The sequence below is a fragment of the Helianthus annuus genome, chromosome 8, assembly GCF_002127325.2.
Source record: "Helianthus annuus cultivar XRQ/B chromosome 8, HanXRQr2.0-SUNRISE, whole genome shotgun sequence".
Classification (NCBI taxonomy): domain Eukaryota; kingdom Viridiplantae; phylum Streptophyta; class Magnoliopsida; order Asterales; family Asteraceae; genus Helianthus; species Helianthus annuus.
Genome location: NC_035440.2, coordinates 7,457,511 through 7,481,609, shown reverse-complemented (window position 1 = coordinate 7,481,609; position 24,099 = coordinate 7,457,511). Strand labels below are relative to the sequence as shown.

The window sequence follows — 24,099 nt, the reverse complement described above, 5'->3', positions numbered from 1 at the left end:
GTGTGATAGTTTAGTACAAAAAGGTGCTTACCACCTACTTACGAGACACCCCGCTGCGAAGCGCGGGTGTCTCACCTAGTTAAGGTAGTAAAGTGGTATGTTCAACTATGTCGTTATGGGTTCAAATCTTACGGAGTGCAACCGTGTAGGTGTGGTGAATTAGCAGTAGAGTAGGTGTAAAGTAGAGAGTGTGTTTTCTAGTAAAAAAAAGGTAAAATTCGTTAAATGGTCCAAAAAACCCTATTTAGTTAAAGGGTTGTTTGACAACTTCTCAATAAGTACTGAACTATTAAGATGTCTGAGTAAGATGTCTGAATCATTAAGAGCTAGTATAATGTATAACCATTCAGAGGCAAATGTCTGACTAACTCAGATAAAAGCTCCTAACCATTTAGACTTAGTATAATGCTTAACCATTTAGAGGCAAATGTCTGAATCATTCAGACATCTGCTCACGAAACAAACAGTCTGACCAATTGAGCTCCTGTATGTCTTTTAAATAGTTAAAATATGTTATTTGTCCAAATGTAATAATTAAAATATAACATTATTCATGTCCCTTGAAAATGTAAAAGAAAATCTATTCGAAAGGAATTATAACAACAAAAAATTATAATGATTATATTAAAAATAATTATAAAAATAAAAAACGTTTGATGTACTCCATTTTAACAATTCATTAAATAATTAATTAAAAAAGCAAAACTAAAAGCTAAATTATGTTATTTGTCTACATATAATAATTAAATTATAGCACTCTTCAACTCCTTTAAAAATGTATTTTAACAATTCATTAAAAAATTAATTAAAAAAGCAAAACTAAAAGCTAAATTATGTTATTTGTCTAAATATAATAATTAGATTATAGCATTGTTCAACTTCTTTGAAAATGTAAGGTATAAGAATGTCCTCATTCTCAAAGCCCTGGGGTATGGCTGTAAATGAACCGATCAAACACGAACAAAGCCTTGTTCATGTCCATTCATTAAGGATTGAACCTATTCATGAACTGTTCACGAACGCTTACCGAATGAGATTTCTTGTTTGTGTCCGTTCATTAAGGAAATGAATGTATTCATGAACTGTTCACAGACACTTACCGAACGTAAACGAACACAAATAACACAAGAACACAAACATATATTCATGAACTTATATGAACACAAACGAACGTTCATGCACACAAACAAAATACGAACGAAATAAAATATGCATTTCTCATTACATAGATTATGAAAAATCTACCAAAAACACATAAATACTTAACATAATTATTCGATCATAGTTGACATAATTGTAATAAACTTAACTAACACAAAGATTAAGATGTTTCTCAAGCTTTAACACAAACTGAAATCAAAATGGTCAAATGATGGATATTGGCGCAGACGTATAGTTTAATTAAGGTTTCAATTTTTTTTTAAAAAACTAAAACCAATAAAATAAAAATATAACATATAAACCCTTCAAGTGAACAAACATAAATGAACATACACGAGTGAACGTAAACGAACACATCACAAAACATTCACGAACATAAACGATCGAACGCATCTTCTTTTCATTTTTGTTCGTTTAGGTTAGCGAACGAAAATTCTTGTTTATGCTCGTTATTTAATAAATAAACTTTCCGTCGAATAGTTTACGAACTGTTCGCTGAACGTTCTGTTTATTTTTAACCCTACCTAGGGGGACAGGTTAATGAATTTACTTCTGAAATAAAAAAAAAAAAAAGAACTGGGCTGCACAAGATATAATGGGCCTAGTGAGCCCAACCAAATGAGAAAATATCCAATCGTGTCTTGGGCAACAAGATATTGACTAGGGCTGTTACATCGCCATTTTATCGTCATCAACAATCGAACGCACGATTCATGCCAGAATTGAGGGATTGAGATAAGAGTACAAGTAATAAAATCCTTTTATCTTATCTTGATCCTTCAATCATCTGGTTTAATCGAAGAAATGCCGACTTTAACGAAGCTATACTCGATGCAAGAAGCTTCAGAGCACAATTCCGCCGGTGATTGCTGGATTGTTGTTGACGGCAAGGTTTATATCTCTCTCTATTTATGTATATATATAGAGATTACATGTATTTGATCATTTATGTTTTGGATTGGTTTTTATGCTGTTGATTTCATTGTAGTTTTAGGTTTTTACTGTGAAATTTGTATCTGATGAATGTGAAGTTGTTTTAGCTTATAAAAGAGTTTGAAATTTGAGCTTACATGTATGTATGTAAGCACGTGCTAAATTCACTTGTGACTGATTGATTGATTACTTGTATATGATTATTTATGTGTTGAATTGATTTGTATACTGTTGATCTCATTGTAGTTGTAGGGTTTCTACTGTAAAATTGGTAGTTGATGAGTGTGAACTGAAGATGTTCTAGTTTAGAGAAGAATTTGGAATTGGAGTTATAGCATTGTTAGATCTCTAGTTTAACACTATGCAGTTAGACCACATGGTGTGGTATAGCGCCCCGTGCCAAATCAGACGAATTGGCGCCCTATAGCGCCCCTAACCCACTTCCTAGGCCCATAGGTGGGGCGCCAGCGTCCTCTTCGCCATGCCCTTAACGGGCGTTAAGGGCTGCACATGTGGGGGCCACCATAGTTTTAAAAAACGCTCGAGGCGTCCGTTTTGAGGCGCGCCTCAAGGCGGAACGGTGATAAATCGTACATGAGGCGGCGCCTCAGTGCCGGTTATTATACGCACGCCTCAGTGGTACGAGGCGGACGTTTTGTTTCGAGGTGGAACGGTAAATCAGAGGCGTACGGTTTATAGGCGGGATAAATTAGGGTTTTTTGGGCTGGATAAAGACGTACGATGCTTGTAGCTATGCGCAATCAAGAAAAAATAGGGTAGAACAGAGATGGAGACATACCTTATAGCGATGGAGAGTACCAAGAAAATTAGGGTAGAAGTAGAACAAAGGAAGTTGATGACGGCGATAAAAGAGATAAAAGAGTGATGCTAGGGTTACCGAAGAAAATAACTACACCTTTATTTATTTCATTTACAAAAACTTACATAAACACCCTTAAACATTAAACTTTTATCATATTCAACCCAAAACTATTCTCACAAGTCTACTTACATTAGGAAAGTTCTGTATTTTATGTTGGTATTTTATTTTTCAAAAGATATATAATTTTTATATTATTTTTTTAATTCCGCCTCGGGCTTACGCCTTGGTTCGTCTCGAGGCTTACGCCTCGTGAGGCGAAGGGAAAACGCCTCGAAACTCGTTTCCGTTTTTTAAACCTTGGGGGCCACTTTTCAAGAGCCAATCACATTTTTTTTCTTTATTAATAGGTAAGGGGCTTTATCCCATTGCATGGTAGTTAGCTATAAAGCCCTTGTCTACTTGGCGTATACGTGGCGCTGATGTGACGTGATAAAGCCTCTAGGGGCTTTATACCACACCACCCAACCTTAATGCGGTAAAATATCGGATATCGGTCAAGGATCGATATTTGAGATATAGGTTATCTCGGTGAGGTATCGGTAATTTTAATATAATGCAGAATTTATACATGTATATATAGCAATTAAAGACTAATAGTTCAGTGATATATCAGTAATATATCGGTTATATCGGTCAAATGTTGGTGATATATCGGTTATATCGGTCAAATGTTGGTGATATATCGGTCAAATATCGGTGATAATATCGGTGCCGATATTTGACACCGATATTAACTGCATAGGTTTAACATTGAATTAGACATTGTTATACGTTTACTTTTACGCATTTCGTGTCTCCTTTTTGTGATGTTTACGTCAACTCGGTAGGAATTACTGAATTAGGGCTGCTTGTTACGGAACCTGGGATTTTGGGAGAGTTGTTGTGGTTCATAAAGAGTAGATGAGAGGTAATTATTAATGAATACTAGGAAGGAACTAATGGCTATAACATTGATGACTCCTAGTAAGAAGTTATGCCACACGTTCTACTTTTCTAGCATACATGTTTAGCCACCGGGTTCTGGGATGGTAAATACTTATATAAGGGAAGTTGTTTAATTGCACATGCAATTTACATCATAGTTATCGATAGCGAACATAGCGTTCGCTATTGCGCGCTTCATAGCGAATCGACCATACCTCGCAATATGTTACTTAGCGACTCCATAGCGTGATTATTGCGGGATTCCGACCACGAATTCCGGCTCCGGTGCTGTAGTTTCTGCCGGAAACCTACCGGAAGTCAGGAAGAAGATGAAGAGAAAAGAGCGGCTGCGTTTGTTCTGTGTTTCAGCTTTTTAGGTTTAACTTTTTGGATTTTAACCTTTAACCCCTCTATCTTTTCACTAGTTTTCACATAGTCCCTAAAACTTGTAAAAATTTACATAAAAGTGTAAATTAGTTTGTGTATTTTAACATTTAACCCCCTCTATCATCACTAGTTTACATTTGGTCCTTGAATTTTAAAATTTATACGTAAAAAGTATAAAATTAACATTATATATATATATATAAAAAAATTACAAATAGCTATTTTTTATTTCTTAAATTTTTAACTACCTTATCGCTAAACACAAAATAGCGGGCGCTATTTCGTCGCTATCGCTACATAGCATATAGGTACCTCGTCGCTATTTGTCGCTATTCGCTATCGATAACTATGATTTACATTAGTTAGGAGGACAAAAAGTGATAACAAATGAATATATTACACTTATCAGAGGCCGATAGAGATATGTTCAGTCGCTGAATGGGCTGCTCTGTAGATACGAGTTAATAAGTAGTATGGATACATTTTTATTTCTAATTACATTAATGGTTTTCTCAAAATAAAGTTGAATGGACTAGATGAATACGGGAAAAGTTCACTCAAAAAATGCCCTAGCCCCTAAATAGCTAAATGTTACTTTGTCACATATTTTGTGTCTTTGAAACTGAAATAACATAAGCATTTGCATTACCACTTTGGCAGGTCTATGATGTGTCATCATATCTAGAAGAACATCCAGGTGGTGATGATGTCATCCTTCAGGTTACAGGTAACTCCTTGTACTTCCTCAAACTGGTGAAAGGAGCGTCTATTACCAATTTGGGGGCCCATGTTAACTGCATTACTATTTTGACACACTCTTATGTTAAAAATCTTAAATAATTTGTCAACCTTAGAGGTGGTAGAGTACTATAGTTGGTGTTCATAAGATGTTTTGTTTTGTTTTGTTATTATTCAAGTGAAATAGAAGTTTTTTCAATTCTCTCTAGGTAAGGTTACCCTTCGAGGTGTCGTAATGGTAGACGTATATAGTACTTGATCAAAATGGGCTTTGGGTCACACACTAACGCCAAAACAACCTTTTTTGTTCTTTCTTATTTACGACTTAAGAAAATGATTGCTGTTGTAAAATATAATTAAACTTGAGAGTTATTTATCTAGGTAAGTAGGCAGTCAAAGGTGCAACCGCGGAAGGCGTACGTGTCTTGTCTACTAATATAAATTAAAATCTAATCTAATTACCAATTTAACGCCATTCTACAAATATATAATTAAAAAACATTAATTGGTTTCCTTTTAGATCAGTGTTCAAAATATACATCAAAAGGCTACTACTCACATTACCGACCAACGCGCTCGCCTCACTTGTGTCTGGTCAATAAGGTTGCCTTGTGTCTGATTATTTAGTCAGTTAGTCTCATGCTGTCATGCACCGATTATTTTGTTCAGTTATTTTCGGTTTTCGTTATGTTGCTAGTGGGATTTGTTGGTTAGTTTCATTTGAGTCAAGTGGTGGGCCGGTTGTTAGAGCATGCATATCCCATCCCATTCTCTATAATGGAGAACAACTTAGATAAAACAAAAGCAAACCTCTATATACAGAGGCTCAAATCCAAGCCTCTATAGTAGTATAGTGTAAGGCGAGCGTCTTGGTTCAGGATAGGGAGACGAGTGATTACGTCTGGTGAGGCGAGCACCTTGGTTCTGCGCATGCGCAAGACCGGCTAAAACTGGCCTGAAATGTAAACATTCAAAAATCGGACTGAATCATTTAACAATGAATCAGTCTAGCGGTCTAGCCTCATGTACATAGCCCTGGTAAAAACCAGACTGAAACTTGCTCCTCCTCCTCTGATACGCTGAGCTCTTCGACTTTGTTAATTTTTTCACCTTGTGAAAATCTAATGTCTAATGTTATGAGGTGAGTTAGGTTGAAATTTTAGAAGACATTAAATGATTCTTGAGAATTAAAATATTTAAATTTTAATTATTCAGAACTAAACATATTAAATGTTCTTTTTTGCGAACTAAATGGTTAAGTGCTGAACCAGAGAGGTCTGAACCATTAAGTGCTGAACCAGTAAGAGGTCTGAATCATTAAGAGCCAGTATAATCCTTAACCGTTCAGAGGCAAATGTCTGACCAATTCAGATTAGAGGTCTTAACCATTCAGACTCAGTATAATGCTTAACCATTCAGAGGCAAATGTCTGAACCATTCAGACATCTACTCACGAAACAAACAGTCTGAATCATTAAGTACTGAACCAGTAAGAGAGGTATGAACCATTAAGAGACTTATTAAGAGTTAAACAAACAACCCCTAAAATACATATATGTTGTTTTCTTGAAAGTTAAAGTAAATTGAAGATTGGTTTTTAAGAAATTAAATAGCTAAATATTTGCAACTATTCAATTAGGTTGATTGTTATGAAATTCAAATGAATTATTATTTGGTAGTTATGAATTTACGGGATGATTAACGTAAAGGTATCGTTTTTCATTATTAGTGGGTAATTTGTTATTGTAATTTTAGTGGTAGCAACTTTTATATCAGGATTTTTATCATATTTGTAGAATACAGTTGAATTACTTATTTTTTATGCCTGAATCCCTGATATAAATCTTTAATCAACAATTTAAAAGGTTGTACTTGTATGTGCTATGTATTAGGAGATTTGGTTTAGTAATATTGAAAATAGACTTTGTATAACCATTTCGACCCATTTCTTTCATGTGTGACCCGTTTGAGATAAAACAGAAACCAAGTCAACCAATTTGTTAGTAAACAGTCTTAAACCGTCACCTCTAACACAGACTTTATATTTTGAAGGGAAAGATGCGACGGATGAGTTTGAAGACGCGGGCCACAGCAAGAGTGCCAGGGAACTTATGGAGACTTTCTGTGTTGGTGAGCTGGACCCGTCGGACATCCCTCAACTTGAAGTTGTATCGGAGAAACAAAAAGGTTACATCCCTGAGAAGCTGGTTGACCTAAGCAAGCAATACTGGGCGGCTCCAGTGGCAGTTGTCGGCATATCGGTTGTTGTCACCTTCTTGTACTTACGCAACAAGTAGAGCATGAAATTTTGAGTATTCGGATCATAGAACTGGCTTAAAATGTCATTGAATTTTTAAACCTATGATTTGGGTAAAGATATTAGATATATGATGCCCATTTAAAGATTTTGAATAGGTCTCATTGTTGGCTGTTGATTGTTTTGGTTCAAACAAGAAGTATAAACATTTGATTGTATGCATGCTATCAAAAATAAAATATTTTAATACACACCATTTTTAACGGAGTGGAGTTTCAAATGCTATGAACTAGAGTGGAGTTTCTTGTTCACATGCTAAACACAATGCCTTAACTGCGCTATGCAGCGGGTTTTCTATCGGTATCAATTCAGTTAGTATGATACCGACACTTTATGTAACAACCGAAAGAGGAATTCGATTGGTATAGCAACCGAAAAAAGAAACCAAAAAATAAAGTCCTAATATGTCCAAAAGAATATCGGCACATGTGCTACATTGATCGGAAAACCAGAAAATGAATGTTGGTTTCGATAATATCGATGCTAAATGTTATTGGGTCAGAATTAATAGGGTTTGTCAGAAAAGATTAAATAAAAAAATCGTCACATGACAAAAACGATATCTACACATAAAAAAACACATTACGTCTAATAAGGATTTGGTTAAAAAAAGAACAAATTAGGAATAAAAGAAAATCAAATAAAAGTACCAAAAAAAAGGAAGGAATAAATAACAAAAATATTATTGAGGAAAAGGAGATAAAATAAAAGGAAAATATTACATAATTTTCTCTAACTTTTTATTGGGTAGTAACCTAGGGTAAAAAAAAAGGAAACAAAATCTTGCTATGATAGAATTCGAACCCAAGTAACCATGATGTATGTATGCGATTTCAACCAACTGATATGTGCTAATTATGTAAAACGAGAGGTGTAATAATAATTATATCCTATTAGATAAAGCGAAAATAAAAAAAACAACCTACACCACCGGAGGCACTATGCATCAAAGTTGAAAAATGTTGGATATAAGACCCCCCGTAGTGGGGCATTTTTTTAAAAAAAATTCAAAAATAACGCCGAAAAACGCCCAAATCCCATTACATAGGGGCGTTTTCAGGCGTTTTTTTCGAAAAAAATTGGATCCGCGTTGTTTGAAACACGCCGGAACTTCATTTGTTTGCCCAATAAAACTTTGCCATGTGTGTATAATATTTGTGTGTGTATAATATTTGTGTGATTTTGGCAAAGGTTGGGGAAGAAAGTCGCAGGTTTTTTTTTTTGAAGGTTTTTGGGGAAGAAAGTTGCATGTTGCCTCAAGGAAGAAGAAAGTGATTTTAGAAAGTGATTTTGCACATTCAGTCCCTAAAGTTTGATTGTATTTAAAAAAAGATTTAAACTTCAAAACCTTTAATATTTCAAGTTTCAAAAATACTAAATCAGTCCCTAAAGTTTCAAAAATACTTTTTTCCGGGGGTTTTTTTTTATTTCTAGTATTGTATTTTTTTATTTAATGAACTATTTTAAGTTTTTAATTAAAAAAAATAATTGTGATATGATTGGAAGGGGTGTTATTGGGCATTATTCTCACTACAACATTTTTGCAATAACCCCCAATAATGCCCCATGCTGTCTGGACTGCCACGTGTCGCAAAACGCCCCTTAATAGAGGCATTATTGAGCTAAACCACTACACATGATCAAACGAGAACAAAATAGTGTGAAAGTTGCAACACAGAACCAATTAGCTTTTGAGTCGGCTAAGGAATATCGGATAATCTATATTAATATTGGTGAGATAATGATATGTTGGTATTTGAATTGTTTACAAACTAGTAGCTAGTAACTTGTAGGTCAAGGTTAATTAGTATATATTATATAAGCATGTTATGTTTCTGTTTGTAATTAGACATTCGCAATTTTTTTTTAACAAATTTGGATCACTGACGGATTATTGGAGTATCATCGTGTCACCAACGGAACCACCCGATCATATCTATCTACATTAGGCATAATGCCTATACACCAATTCAGGAGGAAACCCAATAAATATGAGAAAAACCCTCTTGTGAGAATCAAACCTAGGACTTAGTGATCCCAAAATCTTATCTCACTCCCAAAATGTCACTAGGCTATAATGCCATGGACATTAGACATTCACAATTAATATAAGAAATCTGTGAAACCCGTTTGTATTCATATCTCTAATCTTGTACCTAGATTCAACAAATAATTCTGATATTAGTTGGTATGAGTTTAAAATGAAGTTTATGTAAAAGTAAAGTAATATGACAAGAGAATCCAAATGGTCGTTAAGTTTTTTAAGATAATAATATAGTGATCCGTAGATTCGTAACCTGAGTATTTAACAATATCTAAATAACCGTAATTATATTTTTTGGCTCATAATAATATCTAATAGATAATAAAAAATTTGATTTGGTCTAGTTTTATTTTTTAGTTTGTACTTTGTTACTATTCCACCACTATCTTTGTCGTGGTAGTTTCCTTTGTCTATATTTTTAGTTTTGTTGGTTTGTGTCTCTTTTGTTTGAAGTCAAGACTCTCTTAGGAAGCAATCTATTTATCTAGAGTAAGGTTTGTGTACATATCGCCCTCTCCAAACTCAACGAATAACTTTGTTATTTATGGAATTTACTGGGTATGGTTGTTTAAAAAATGAACGCCTCTGCCATGATCACTATTCGATGAAGCATCTCACAAGCCAACCATTTCTCTCTTTCTCCATCGATCTTCCTCCGTCCTTCCTCCTTCTTCCTCCCTCCTACCCTACACCTTTCACCAAAACTTCAAGTAGAACCCATATACCATCAGTGGCGGACCTAGAAATTATTTGCTGGGGGTGCGGGTGAGGTGTTTAACCATGTTTTCAAGGGGTGCGGTCAGGTTTTTTTTCCTAAAATATACACTAAATTTTTTTTTTCAAGGGGTGCGGCTGCCCACCCTGACCACTATATAGGTCCGCCCCTGTATACCATCACTGGCGTTCAAAAAAAATTTGATGATTTCAAATTGTTTAATACGAGTTTTGATTTTTTCACTAAAACTACACATACTTTTATTCAAAAATATATTAAAGTAAATTGCATATTTTGTCATTTATCTTTATACAAAATTTCAGGGGTGTTATTTGTTATTAAAATTGATGAGCTTTGTACTTCATGCTTTAAAATGTTAGGGGTTGTTTGTTTACCTCTTAATGAGGCTCTTAATTGTTCAGACCTCTTACTGGTTCAACGCTTAGTGGTTCAGACTGTTTGTTTCATGAGCAAATGTCTGAATGGTTCATACATTTGCCTCTGAATGGTTAAGTATTATACTGAGTCTAAATGGTTAAGACCTCTAATCTGAATTGGTCAAACATTTGCCTCTGAATGGTTAAGTATTATACTGGCTCTTAATGGTTCAGACGTCTTACTGGTTCAACACTTAATGGTTCAGCACTTAATTATTCAGAAGTTGTCAAACTGTAACATCCGTTAAAATGAGCTCCCGAAATTTGACCCGTTTTGAAATTCGGATCCTAACCTTGAAACCACGGGAAACTTTCGCGAATTAATTAATTGATTGAGATATTATTATTTTTTTTAATTATCAATATAGTTATTCAATTATTTAGTTAATTAATTAAATCAATTAATATAAAACTTATATGTATAACCTAGTTAGTCTGCTAGTTTTAAGTTAGTTTTGTTAGTAAAATAACTTAACCAAGTTATTTTAAATTATCAAAGATTAGGCGCCATTATGAAACTTATAATTACTACTTAAAAATCAAAACTAAAATAAAGTGGGCATGGCCCGGACTCGAACTCGGATCCCCTACCAGGTTCAAACCCAGTTAACAACAACCAAACCACTCCACCATTCCACTCTCTAATACATCACACTCGTACTGTCGAAGAACCCGCGGAGACGTCACTGGAGCCGTTCGGAGTTCACAACGTGATACATTCATCACTGTTTCGGTACATCCCTTTTGTTTACTGTTATTTTAAATCCTTCGTCGTTTGCATTATTATATATAAGAAGCCGCTTGATGCCTTGATCATGTTTATGTAGAAGATGACTGATGGTTTATGTTCAAATAAAATAACAACCAAAACATCACATATTTGATGTTATGGCACAACTAGTGTTATTAAATCCGCGCGTTGCGCGGTGGGTGGGTATCAGTTCGTTTAATTACAGTACTCACATTCGTTATAGCAACCAATAGAGAAAAAAAATCATGATATGACTAAAAATATACCAACACAGCGGGAATTTGATCGGTATCGGTTTATTTTGTTACGTCACCTACACTAATTACAGCAACCCATAGAGAAAAAAAATCTTGATATGATCAAAAAATACGGACACGTGAATTACATCGATAAAAAACAAACGCAAGTTACATAAGACTATGGGGTATGGGGCGGGGGTTGGGTACAAACGCCCACGTCACCACCCCGGGTGAGCTTGGGTTTCGGCGTGGCCCCTTAGGCGGGGGTTTCAGCCCGAGCGTTGGGCGGGGCTACGAACATGACATGGCGGAACCTCGTTGGCCAGGAGCACTAGCCCTTTGAAATTGGTTTTTTTTTTCCACGCCACCCCAGCCACGCCCCACCATACCCCTTTGAAATTGGCTTTTGGTCTTGGGTGCCACATACTCCACGTGTCGAACCATGCCCCCAACTCACGCCCCACCATACGCCACGGTCTAAGATATATAAAAGAACCACATAACACATGTAAAAAATCACTAAAACCACATATAAAAAAAAGCTTAAAAGCGTACTGTTCATTCAGTTTGTGTTTTATTAGTATATAAAAAATGGAATAACCGAATAAGATGTCATCTTTTGTTACTGCCACTACATTTTTAACATGAAAGGGCCTCTAAAACAGCTGCAAAAGATCACGGTTCGCTGCTACATTGTACCACACAATTCAACTTCGAAATCACCTCCGAAAGTATGACTTTGTTGTCTAGCTTATGGTCCACTTTGGCGGTCAACCACCATTACTATTTGGTACCATTTTGCCATTAGTTTCAGTTCCATAATACTTCTCGCCCAACCCTCAAACATTGCGAACCACAGCGGCCCTATACGCCCGGGTAGATCCCAAAACTACAACCTAAAGGACCGACATTGTTATTATTAAGGGAAATGACTAACCCAAGATGATCAAGGAGAAAATCAAGTCCATCACATTAATCAGTCAAAACCGTTTGAGTGATTGTCTCCCACATTATAGCCTTGCATATATTTGTAATTAAATGTATTCCTTAGAATTAGCTTTCTCTTCTTGTATTTATATGTCTTATTGTAATAGACAAAGTATGGTTGATCAATTTCTTATAGTTATTTGGTTCGCTGCTTGTTCTAGCAGCTTGAAGCCATCTATTAGATTGGTGTTTTATCACAAAATGCAGCCTTGAACACCCGTTACCGCTAAGCACTCCAGCCACCGCTATCGTTTCCATCGCCAAACATTTTTGTTGGTCATATTTTAATACATGTTACAGGTTGATAGACGATGACGAAGAATTAAGTTAGGATGGATGTAGAAACCCACATTAATAATAAACATTGATATCTAACAAGAACAAAACAATATTCATCTTACAAGAATCGAATTCTATAGAATTTTGTAGTAGATGAACAATGGAAATATGAGAAAACTGTCTTAGACTCTAACCCTAGGCTGAATGAAGACACTCTTTTATAACCCGGACTCCCGAACACGGTCTGTTGCCCAAGCCCATCTGTATCTTTTAAGCCCATCTCCAAGTCATGCATTAGCCCAACTTGCAACACTCCTTTGACCAGCTACAAGTCAACAAGTCCAGCAATCTTGCAGCCCACATGTTCAGCCATCTCATATACACAAACAAAAACAAATATAAGAACAAAATATAAAACTGAATATTAAGATATTATTTTAACAAATCTTGGATTATGTTTGTTACAATTTGTCTTTATTTGAAACAATGTATTTGAATTTTGGTCATTTATGAAATTGGATTTAAATTTTATTGTCTGTCACATTAGTGTTATGATGTTTTGAGCGATTTTTTCGTCTCATCCCGATGTTTCCGCCATCGGTTGGGGTGTGACACAAACAACCCCTTAAAGCATTCACATCCTATCCCCTAAATTCCGTGAAAGGCGCTTTCATATTATAAAAAAATGGTTGTGAGCGAAGGAGAGAGAAAACGTTACTGTTTATCTGTATATTAGAGGAGACACTATTCACCATGTATAATTTTTTTCAATATATTTTTAAAAGTGATTGTGAGTGGAGAAGAAAGAAAAAGTAATCATAAAAGTATAAAAAAATATTATTTAATTGGAATGAGAGAGAAAATTTAGTTGTTTTTAGTGTAATTATAAGATAGAAAATGATAGATAGGATGTGAATGCTCTTACACGTTATATCCTTTGGCCGTAACCCACATAGTTTTTATTGTTAAATCAGAACATAAAAGGGTAATTTAGTTTTGTTTTACTATTTTAATTAAAAATATTTTAATAAATAAAACAAAAATAAAAATTATAAAATTAATAAACACCAAATCTCTCTTTCTTACCATTTCTCTCTTCTCACACCCCTTCTCTCGTCTCCACTTATACCACCACAACCACAATTACCGTCTCTACTACACACCAACACCATTACCATCTCTACTACACACCAGTACCACCATTATACGCTTACCACATACTGTGGGTACCAACAGATCTATTGGTGCCGACGGTGATTATGACCTTTGATGGTGAAAAAAGTGGGACTAGCGACTAGGTTCATCAGGTACCAACAGATTTATTGACGCATCTCTCTCTCTCTCTCTCTCTCTCTCTCTCTCTCTCTCTCTCTCTCTCTCTCTCTCTCTCTCTCTCTCTCTCTCTCTCTCTCTCTCTCTCTCTCTCTCTCTCTCTCTCTCTCTCTCTCTCTCTCAAATGCATACTATAGATGGTATAGAGAGTGAGATGAGAAAGAAAAGTACAATATAAGAAAAAAAAACAAATTAATTAGGGTAGACTGACAAAATTGCCCCTATGTACAAGTCAAATTATCATATTTAATGATAAAAAATAACTACGTTAGAATCAAACGACATAACGTGTAACAATTTAAACATTAAACACAAAACTCTATCAATTTTAAAGGCAAATGACACCTCTTGAAATCTTGTATAAAAATAATAAAACATAACTTGCGATTTACTCAATATATTATTATTTTATTTTTCTTGTAACGTGACTGAATTCGAATGTGTTTTCATTTCGAATTCAAATTCAAATTTTAGCCAATTCGGACAACTCGAAAACGACCCAAAGCATATCCATCCTACTAGCCTTATATTATGAATTTTGATTATGTTTACTAATTATGTTGAATAGAGATATTTTGATTTATGTTCCTGATGTTAAAAAGAGATAGAGTTAAATGCTTGGTTGGTTCTTGTGGTTTGCAAAAATTGCAGATTTAGTTCTAGTGGTTTACTAATTACACGTGTGGTACCAAAACTTGTCAAAAATGAACTCGGTTGGTCCCCAGCGCTAATATCAGTTAAATATCTCTGTTAAAACACCCCATGTGCTTGCCATGTGAGAGTAATTTGGTCATTTCAGTCCAACCTATTATAAAAGAGGAGTTAAATACCTGGTTGGTCCCACCCCACCCCTTCTTCTTCCCCAAACCACCACCACCATCTCATCTCCTCCACCTAATACCCACCAGCACTGAAATCCTCTGTAATTGGTTGATGATCTCCCCTCTTTCCTCACGGGGGATCTCAATTTCTCCATTCTTCACCTCCGTTTTCTGCTTCGGATCCTCCAAGAACAGCTGGTACAACCGCTTCCTGATAACAATCGGTTTTTGGTTTTATGATAATTTTCACACTGTGGTTTAATTAAGTCGATTCGTTTGTAAATTTTGGGGATTAGATCTTTATGGGTATTGGATCGAACCGGATTTCAATACCGTTGCCACTCTTTCCTGCCAAAAGTCTTTGGTAGAAGGTATCAATGTCATTTCCAAACACAGACACGACTCCCATACCCGTAATAACAACCCGTTTTTTTTGCATCTTTCTCTCTTTTAGGTGCAGTTGCAGAAATGTGGGGAAGTAATGTGCGGTGGCGTATGGTGGTGGTATGCGGTGGCGTATGGTGGTGGAGTGGTGAGCCCAGTAAATTTGTGTGACGGAGATGAGCTTGAGTTCCCATTAGTGTCATGAGAGACACAAACATGTATGTGTGTACCAGAGGATAATATGGAATTTATAGATATGAATGTTCATGTTAAGTGCCTAATTTTGGGGATTAGATCTTTATGGGGATTCAATGGTGGTGGGTATTAGGTGGAGGAGATGAGATGGTGGTGGTGGTTTGGGGAAGAAGAAGAACAGGGTGGGGTGGGACCAACCATGCATTTAACTTCTCTTTTTATAATAGGCTAGACTGAAATGATCAAATTACCCTCACATGGCAAACAAATAGGGTGTTTTAACAGAGATAATTAACTGATGTTAGGGCTGGGGACCAACCGAGTTCATGTTTGACAAGTTTTGGTACCACGCGTGTAATTAGTAAACCACTAGGACCAAGTCTGCAATTTTTACAAACCACAGGGACCAACCAAGCATTTAATTCAAAGAGATATTTTAAAGTAGTGGGTCTCATTTAAATATATTTTTTTTAAATCTTAGGGGCTGTTTGGCAACCTCTGAATCATTAAGTGCTGAATCAGTAAGAGGTCTGAATGGGTAAGAGGCTCTGAACTAGTAAGTGCTGAGTCAATAGCGCTGTTTGGTTGGACCTCTGAATGACTATACAGAATGACTATTTTACCTCTCTAAACTATCATTTTCTCCGCCTTATATTTTAGAGAACACTATGTTCTTGTCATTGTCTAAATATCGGCAAATCTTTTAGTTCTTAATAAAATCGCTATTTACGTTTTAATTCTCAACAAATGCACTACAAAGAAATCTAAGTTTTATCACTGCACATTCTGTACAAAATTTGAAGTAACACAAATGATAAAAACATGCTTAATTTACATACAAAAATGTAATATAATAAGCTTAAACAACTCAAGGCATGATTCATACACAATGGTAAACAAGATACAACAGAAAGAATAAAGCCAAAACAATCTTCACAAACAAAACTTGGACGTTTATTTATTTGTGCTCCTCTTCTCTCGCTTCGTTGTACATTCCAATCCCACCATCATCAGCAAATACCCCACCATCTTTGTTAACCCATTGGATTCTTAAATATCAGTATTGACACCACAACTCTTTAGCAATTGAAAGTACCTGTAACAAACACCAACTTTTCACATCTTCACAATATAAGGCATTTATAAATTACAATAGTGTCGAGACATGTTTGTGTGTTTAGTAACTAGGAAGTTTGTCAAGTTTACACAATATGCGATTGCTTAATTTTAAACACAATCCAAGGTTAGAAGATGAATTTACCTCCAAACTTGTTGCCCCAAAACAACAGCCGTATCATCCTCTTCATCACCATATGACCTATATCCAAACTAAGAATCCCCTCTATGAACATGTTCACTTCCATATTGTGTTTCATTCCCTTCATTATTCAAATTCCCATGATGATGATGATGATGATGATGATGATGATGATGATGATGATGATGATGATGATGATGGAATCCAGTGAAATTACTCGAGTTCTCTGTTCTCTCCTCAAATTCCTCCCTACAACTCCACCAGCATCCATCCAATTCACATATTCTACACCTCCATCGTTTACAAACAACTCACCACTTAAATGACAATCCATAACCAGCATTATTCGCCATCATAAGATCTGAATACATTCCATACGCGTCCGAATACAACTTAAATCATAAATAGTAATCACAATAAAATCAAAACCTGAACCGTATTTCTAGCACAAGAGTTTAGTTACACTCTTCACATAGATCAAACATAAGCATGTGGTATCGTAATTAGTGCAAATGAAATCAAGTTCTTTTTATATGTATTTCAGATTGCACTGATGTAACCAGGCCAAGAACTGTCAATTTTGCACTGATGTAACAATTTTCATCCTAACTTATCACTTTCACACTGAAAATCATGGTATATAGTTCAATCATCAACATATTAGGGTTAATCAGACCAAAACTTATACAAATTTGCATCAGAAACAAAACCTAGGTACAATGAATGATAGAGATTAGGGCTGAAACCGTTGAGGGCAAAAACAAAGATTGGGAGAAGACTGAATACCTGCGTGAGTGGCTTCGTCGGACTAGTGGTGGTGACGAGTGACAAGTGACGACCGATTAGGGCTGAAATCTTTCATTGAGCGGTGGTGGAAATCTTGTTGTCAGATGTGTTTGAGAGAAGGTGTGGCTAATTTTTCATTCAAGCAAAGGGTATACATGCCTGATATCAGTGACTTTAAAACTGAATCGGTCACAGGCTACTGAATCATTAAGATGTTCTTATTTTATGAACTAAACACTCTTAATTTTTATTCGTTAAGAGGTAGCCTCTTAATGGAATATTAAGAGGCTACCAAACAGCCCCTTAAACAGATATCATTTACTATACAAAAATCAGCTATCCCAACATGTATCACAACTGATTTCGAAAAAAAAAGAAAAGAGACGATCTAGGTAGGGCTATAAATGAACTGAATGAACACGAATAAGGCATTGTTCGTGTTCATTGTAGGATGAACATGTTCATGAATGGTTCACGAACGCTTAGCGAATGTGATTTCTTGTTTTTATTCGTTCATTAAGAAAATGAACTTGTTAATGAACACTTGTTGAACGTTGACGAACGCAAACGAACCCAAAAAATGTTCATGAACATTAATAAACACAAATGAATGTTATATATTCATTTAAAAGTACAATGTGCATTTTTCATTAGAAAGATTACGAAGAATCCATCAAAGAATAGACACTTAACACAATTAATACAAAACTTAAGAAGTTTATCAAGTTTTAACACACACTAAAATTGAAATGATCAAATGAGGATAGTTAGCGGAGGCATATAATATAACTATGGTTGCAAAATTTAAAAACTAAAGCCATTAAAAATAAAAATATAGCCTAAAAAAATTTTTAGTGAATGAACACAAATGAGTGAACATAAATGAACACATTATCGAATGTTCACGAAAATAGACGAGCGAACGCAACACAACTTCTATTTATGTTCGTTTATTTAACTTATCGAACAACATTTTTTTGTTCGCCTTTGTTCTTTTATTAAACGAACAAATATAAACGAACTTCTCACCCAACGATTCATAAACTGTTTGTTAAACATTTAATTCGTTTATACCCTAATTCTTGGGAATTTATATACCTTATTGTTTTTGGCCTAGTTTTAGTAGGTTTTATTTTTCACTTTGTTGTCATTAGAATCTTTGTATATTTATTTATAGAGCTTTTGCTTTTTAATTATCTTGTTGTTCTTTTAAAAGCAGAATGGATAATGTTTATAACTTTATCATTTAATAATTTTTTTTGGTGTAATCATTATTTAACATTTTTTAATTATTTATTGATCTTTGTGCTTTTAAGATATTGTACCACTCATCTTCAACTTTAAAAATCACACAATCAATTATATATATATATATGGAACCCATTAAGTGGAAGTTACTTCTCAAATCATTCTTGTCCATTGGATCATGCTGAAAATAAATCTTGACCCTTTAAACTCCCAAAAATAACCACTCCGCGGTTTAGAGCGGTTGTTTGCGGTTTCTCCAGCAATTGGTTACCTCCACCTTTTCCTACCCATTATCTCCACAACTTTAGGGGTTACCTCATAAATTTCATGCCCACTATTATTATATATATATATATATATATATATATATATATATTAAACCCATTAAGTCTAACCAACTTTCAAATCATTCTTAGCCCTTAGATCTTGCTGAGATTAAATCCTATCCGTTTAAACTCCCTTTTTTCAACCGCTATCACAGAAGTTACGAGCGGTTTCTTTGGCTTTCATCCCCATGTTCCCACGTATGGCTCCTAGGGTTGTGGGCAGTTTGTTTCTGTCGGTTCACCCCACTATCCTTTTTCTCCTCCTAAATCCTTGCTACTACAACCGCACCTCCTGTAGGTTATTTATAAATCATCCCCAAACCTTCCATTCCCCATTCTCAAATTTACATTCTTCAATTATTCTCCGCCATTCAAAATACATCCAACTTTACAAGCCAGTGGAATAGTTCGATTTCATCAACAATCCATTGGAGGAGCCATTACCAACAACCGATTGGTAAACCCTTACCTATTTTCTCATCTTCTACGTTCAATCTCCGGTTGGTTTCTGTTGTAATACAAATCACCAAACAAACAAACAAACCCTTCCTTTCATCTCTCCAGCGACAAATAAACCAACATGGGCAGTTCCATATGAAGCCGGTAATAATCGCTATTTCACTCCGATCATCAGTTACCGTTCGTTTAAAACCCTAACACTGTTAATTTTCAATTTTTTATGTTTTGTTTGCAGCGTCGGAAAATGAAATTGCAGAGAGAACATCTAATTCTTGAAGTTTCATCGCATCTCACCTCTAAAGATGTAATGATCTGCTTTTATCATGTATATTCGAATTCATATTAGGTTGAATTTTTCTTTTCATCTGTGTGATTCTGAATGTTTATAAATGAGATAACCAGATAATCATTGCCAGTTTCTTTTCAAGGACACCACTGCCTCCCAACTGTGAGATCGAACAAAGGTACTCCAATTGATTTCAAGTTTTTTTTTTTTTTTTTTTTTTTTTTTTGGGGGGGGGGGTTTAAGCACAATTTATTTGGGTTTTTCTTGCTTCAATTTATTTATTGATTTTTCTAGTCTTCTTGCACAGTGTTCAGTAGCATCATTTTGGTTTCCTCTGTTTGGTTTTTCGATTTCATTTGTAGGTTACTCTGTATTGCAGAATTTGGGATCACATTAGATCTAAATGTTGTCATGAAAATGTTTTTTTCTGTTCTGCTATTTTTTATGAGATTTGAGTAGTGAGTTGATTGTTGTTCTTTAATGTTAATCACAATCACATAAATTAGTGTTCTTTTAAATGTGTTTGACAGTTAAGGTTACATCTACAACAGTATCACCTAGCCCTTGAATTCAAGATGGGATTTTATGGTCATCAAAGGAGGTACCGTGCATAGAAGAATTCCCCTTGTCTGCAGCCAACCCATGTGGACGAACCAAGGTATCAAACATTTCGTATTACTTTTAGTATTCTTGAAATGATCCATTCCATGTAAAATGGGATATTTGAAAACATTTCTATGCATAAAGCTGTGTTTGAATGATTATTTTCATGCCTGTTGCAACAAAACTTATTATTATCTATGGCCCCTTTTATTACAACTCACTATCTTATTCTAATTTCAATAAATAGTGTTTTCATATTTAAATGTTTCTATATAATCCCTTATATATTCGTATTAAGTATGAAACTAATCATTATAATCCATCCAACTCATGATTGAGGGTATTTTTTGTGATATACATATCCTTTGGATTATGGATGGAAAAATATAATGTTACTGTATGTCAACCTAGTGGGGGCACATCTAAGTGGATATGTTGGTGAAGATCCTCTTGCAATAAAAAATAATCTTATGCCTTTTGTCCAGAATCGCCGTTGACAGGGTTCTGCACTCAAAAGTAATCTCAACCAAAGATGGAACATGGGTGTGTATTTGCTTCCAAAATTTTGTTTTTGATTCATTCTTAATGTTGATAGTGCAATTTGTCTGTTTATATTGTTTTTATCTGTTTCTAAATAAATTTCAGGTACGTGATTACATATATGTTGCAGATTTTAGCTAATGGGCATATGGCTGCATTTAAAAAAGGGTAATTGCACGGTACCCACGACCGCGGGAGGGTTCTCCCTCCCCAGCAGGATAGCCCCATACCTAACTGGCGGTGAATCCCCAGCCATCGAGTGGACCATAGGTTTTTTGATAATCGACCGGAGTCGAACCCGGGTCCCCACGATTTGTGTGGGTGAGGCTGGCTACTGGGCTGACACCCAGTGGTTATATGGCTGCATTTAGAAAACTCACAGTCCTGAAATAGGTATGTATTCTTTTGTAATGTTTGCTTATTTCATATATATTATATTAATATTTACTAGACACAATTACAAATAATCACAACTATATGGCAAATTGTAGTTAATTAAATGATATGCATGTCATTATTTTGGATTTTGCTACCATCAGGATAAAAAATAAGAAGAATCTACTTCTATCTTATTTACGATATTTTTAATATAAAAATTTAAATGGGTGAAACATTGGAGCAACTGTAAGGTTATTAGTATGAGACCTGGAGGTCATGGGCCAAATAAGAAGATTCTTGATCATTGAAATAAAGCTACTGCTACATGGTTGGTCATTTCCCTTTAGGCGTATGGGTTTACCGAAACCACAGGTGGAGTCCCATGAATTGCAGAATTCGTATGGGAGCATGATAGTAGGCACCGTTGGGCAGCTCATAGCCAACTGTGAAGCAAAGATAGTTAACCAAAACACGGGGCCGGGTTGCCTTCTATGAACCATAGTGAATTATGGGTTAGAGGCTCATTCAGTGCTGCCTATCATTTACTTTTTCATTAAAATGACAGTATTTCATGTTTTATCTCTCTATAAGTTTTATTTTATACTGTTTGTGGTTGTACACCGTTCACATGGGTTTTCCTTTTATAGATTATAAAAATGGTGCTTTTGTTTATAATGTTGTTTAGACTTGTGTTCACCTAACGTGGATGTTTGGGATTGTTTATTTTGAGCTGCTTTTAAGTTTTTGACTTCTTAAAAGTTAATATGTCATTTTTTATAGTGTTTGGATAATGTGTTTTGAGAATGCGTTTCAGTGGTTTGAAAAGAAGAAAAATAAAAGTTAGATGGTTATAAGTTTTTCAAATAGGAGATGGAAAAGAGGAAAAGGAGAAGCAAACTGAAACACCATCAATATACGTTATCTTTGTTTGTTATCTTAGCGTAACCCGTCCAACGGACGGGTATTAAACTAGTTATAATGGTTGTAAATTAGTTACTTAAGTTTTTTCATGTTGAAATTTTATAACATTGATAGCCCCTGTCATTGATCGTCATTAGTTTTCAACATTAAGTCACCCTACGTGTCTAACATTAGGTCACCCCACATGTCTTTCATAAAAGTAATTCGGTCATTTTAAGTTAGCCTCTTATAAAAATACCCCTCTGTCGAGGTATGACTTGGATCGGCTAACCCGACCCGGTCATTACCTATTATTTTATTATAAATAATTAATTATAAACATTTATTCTAGAATGTTCCATTCTGCATGGATAAATCACGTAACCGAATCCCTGTTCTTTGGGGAAGATCATGCAAATCCCTAACTTATCGGAGCACATCCTAAGTTAAGGGAAACCCTAATGGTAAACTATAAATAGAGGTAAACATCTAAGGTATGAGTCATCTTGCTCTCGTCTACTCTCTCTTTCTATTCACTTATACTTTCTCCCAAACCGAGACTTATTCTCACACCGGAGGGCAGGGGCGTACCCACCCTAAGCTAAGGGTGGGCGGGCGCACCCCCTGAAAAAATATTTTTAGTGTTATTTTTCGCCGAAAATCCCGACCGCACCCCTTGTAATTTTTCACCCGCACCCCTTGAAAATTTTCAACCGCCCCACTTAGAAAAAAATTTATTAACCACTTATTCACTTAATTAATTATTTAATCCAATCAAAGCCCAGTCTGCAATCAATTTTTATTAACACAAGCCCAAGCCCAAGCCCAAACCCAACCTAAAGAAATTTGAACTAAATAAAATAATCCAAACCCATTCACTCATTCCATTTCCAAATCCCGCCCCCAAAAGAACTCCCAGCGACTTGACGCCACTGGACCTGGTGGCTTTTTTTACCGGAAAAACCAAAATTCCGGTTGGACCGACCCATATTACGTCAGAATTCCAATATAGAACTAGATGGTTTATTTATTTATTTATTTTGTTTTATGTGATGATTAGGAGAAAATATAGATGTGTAAGGGTTTAATTCTTTTTTATATATTTTTTTAATTTTTTTGTTGTTCTAGACTTGTAGTTAAATAATTTTGTTGTTTTATTTATAGCTTTGTTTGTTTAAATGATTAGTTACAAGTAATCAACATTTAAAATTAGGGCTTGAATGTTTAAAAATATAATTGAAAGTTATGGGCTATGGTTGAACATGATTGTTTATTTTGTTTAACTGTTTAGTGTTGTTTTATAAACTTGTGGAGCAAATTATATGCGTTAGGAACAATGAGTAAGAATGTAATGAACTTATGGCGTGTTTGGTATCTTTAGATGATATTTTGGATATGTAGGTCCCGTTTTTCCGGTGGATCGATAACGAAAACCTATCCTTGTTTATCAAGAACACGGTAACGGGTGCGGAATCCCCATGACGGTGCAAACCAAACAAAGTTAACAAGAAGAACACGCGTAACCAAAAGATTCAATATCTATTGATTAGGGATGAGAACGATACAAACATATACAAACAATGTTTTAACAGACTCTCACTAAGTCTCTCTGTGCTCATCAGTTTCACACAGAAACTGAGAGAGGTATTTATACTAAAACAGACACAGACCTTGACGAAACAAAAGGGACTCGGCGAAACACCTTTGGGCCAAACATTGGGCCTGAAGAAGCCCACAGGCGACGAAACAGGCTGAACCATGACAAAGGTTGACGAAACAAAATCTGTT

The 24,099-nt window shown here is 35.2% G+C and overlaps 1 protein-coding gene and 2 long non-coding RNA genes across 7 annotated transcripts; all 3 read left to right on the top strand.

Moving 5' to 3' along the window:
- The first annotated feature begins 1,812 nt into the window (after positions 1-1,812).
- On the top strand, positions 1,813-7,498 carry LOC110871956 (cytochrome b5). The gene is made up of 3 exons (XM_022120725.2): positions 1,813-2,052; positions 4,949-5,015; positions 7,079-7,498. Exons 1-3 carry the CDS (start codon positions 1,966-1,968, stop codon positions 7,321-7,323), a joined length of 399 nt encoding a protein of 132 aa, XP_021976417.1. The 5' UTR covers positions 1,813-1,965; the 3' UTR covers positions 7,324-7,498.
- A 7,462-nt stretch (positions 7,499-14,960) lies between these two features.
- LOC110870795 lies at positions 14,961-15,613 on the top strand. The gene is made up of 2 exons (XR_002553242.2): positions 14,961-15,319; positions 15,403-15,613. It is a non-coding gene; the product is annotated as an uncharacterized LOC110870795 (long non-coding RNA).
- Positions 15,614-19,317: 3,704 nt separating this feature from the next.
- Positions 19,318-22,083, top strand: LOC110871957. 5 transcript variants are annotated; one of them, XR_004864609.1, is made up of 7 exons: positions 19,323-19,748; positions 19,840-19,908; positions 20,007-20,068; positions 20,421-20,548; positions 20,979-21,036; positions 21,139-21,426; positions 21,759-22,083. It is a non-coding gene; the product is annotated as an uncharacterized LOC110871957 (long non-coding RNA). The 5 variants fall into 5 exon arrangements; XR_002554005.2 differs by having other exon boundaries at positions 21,663-22,083; XR_002554006.2 differs by having other exon boundaries at positions 19,318-19,748; positions 20,905-21,036; positions 21,139-22,083.
- The last annotated feature ends 2,016 nt before the right edge of the window (positions 22,084-24,099 follow it).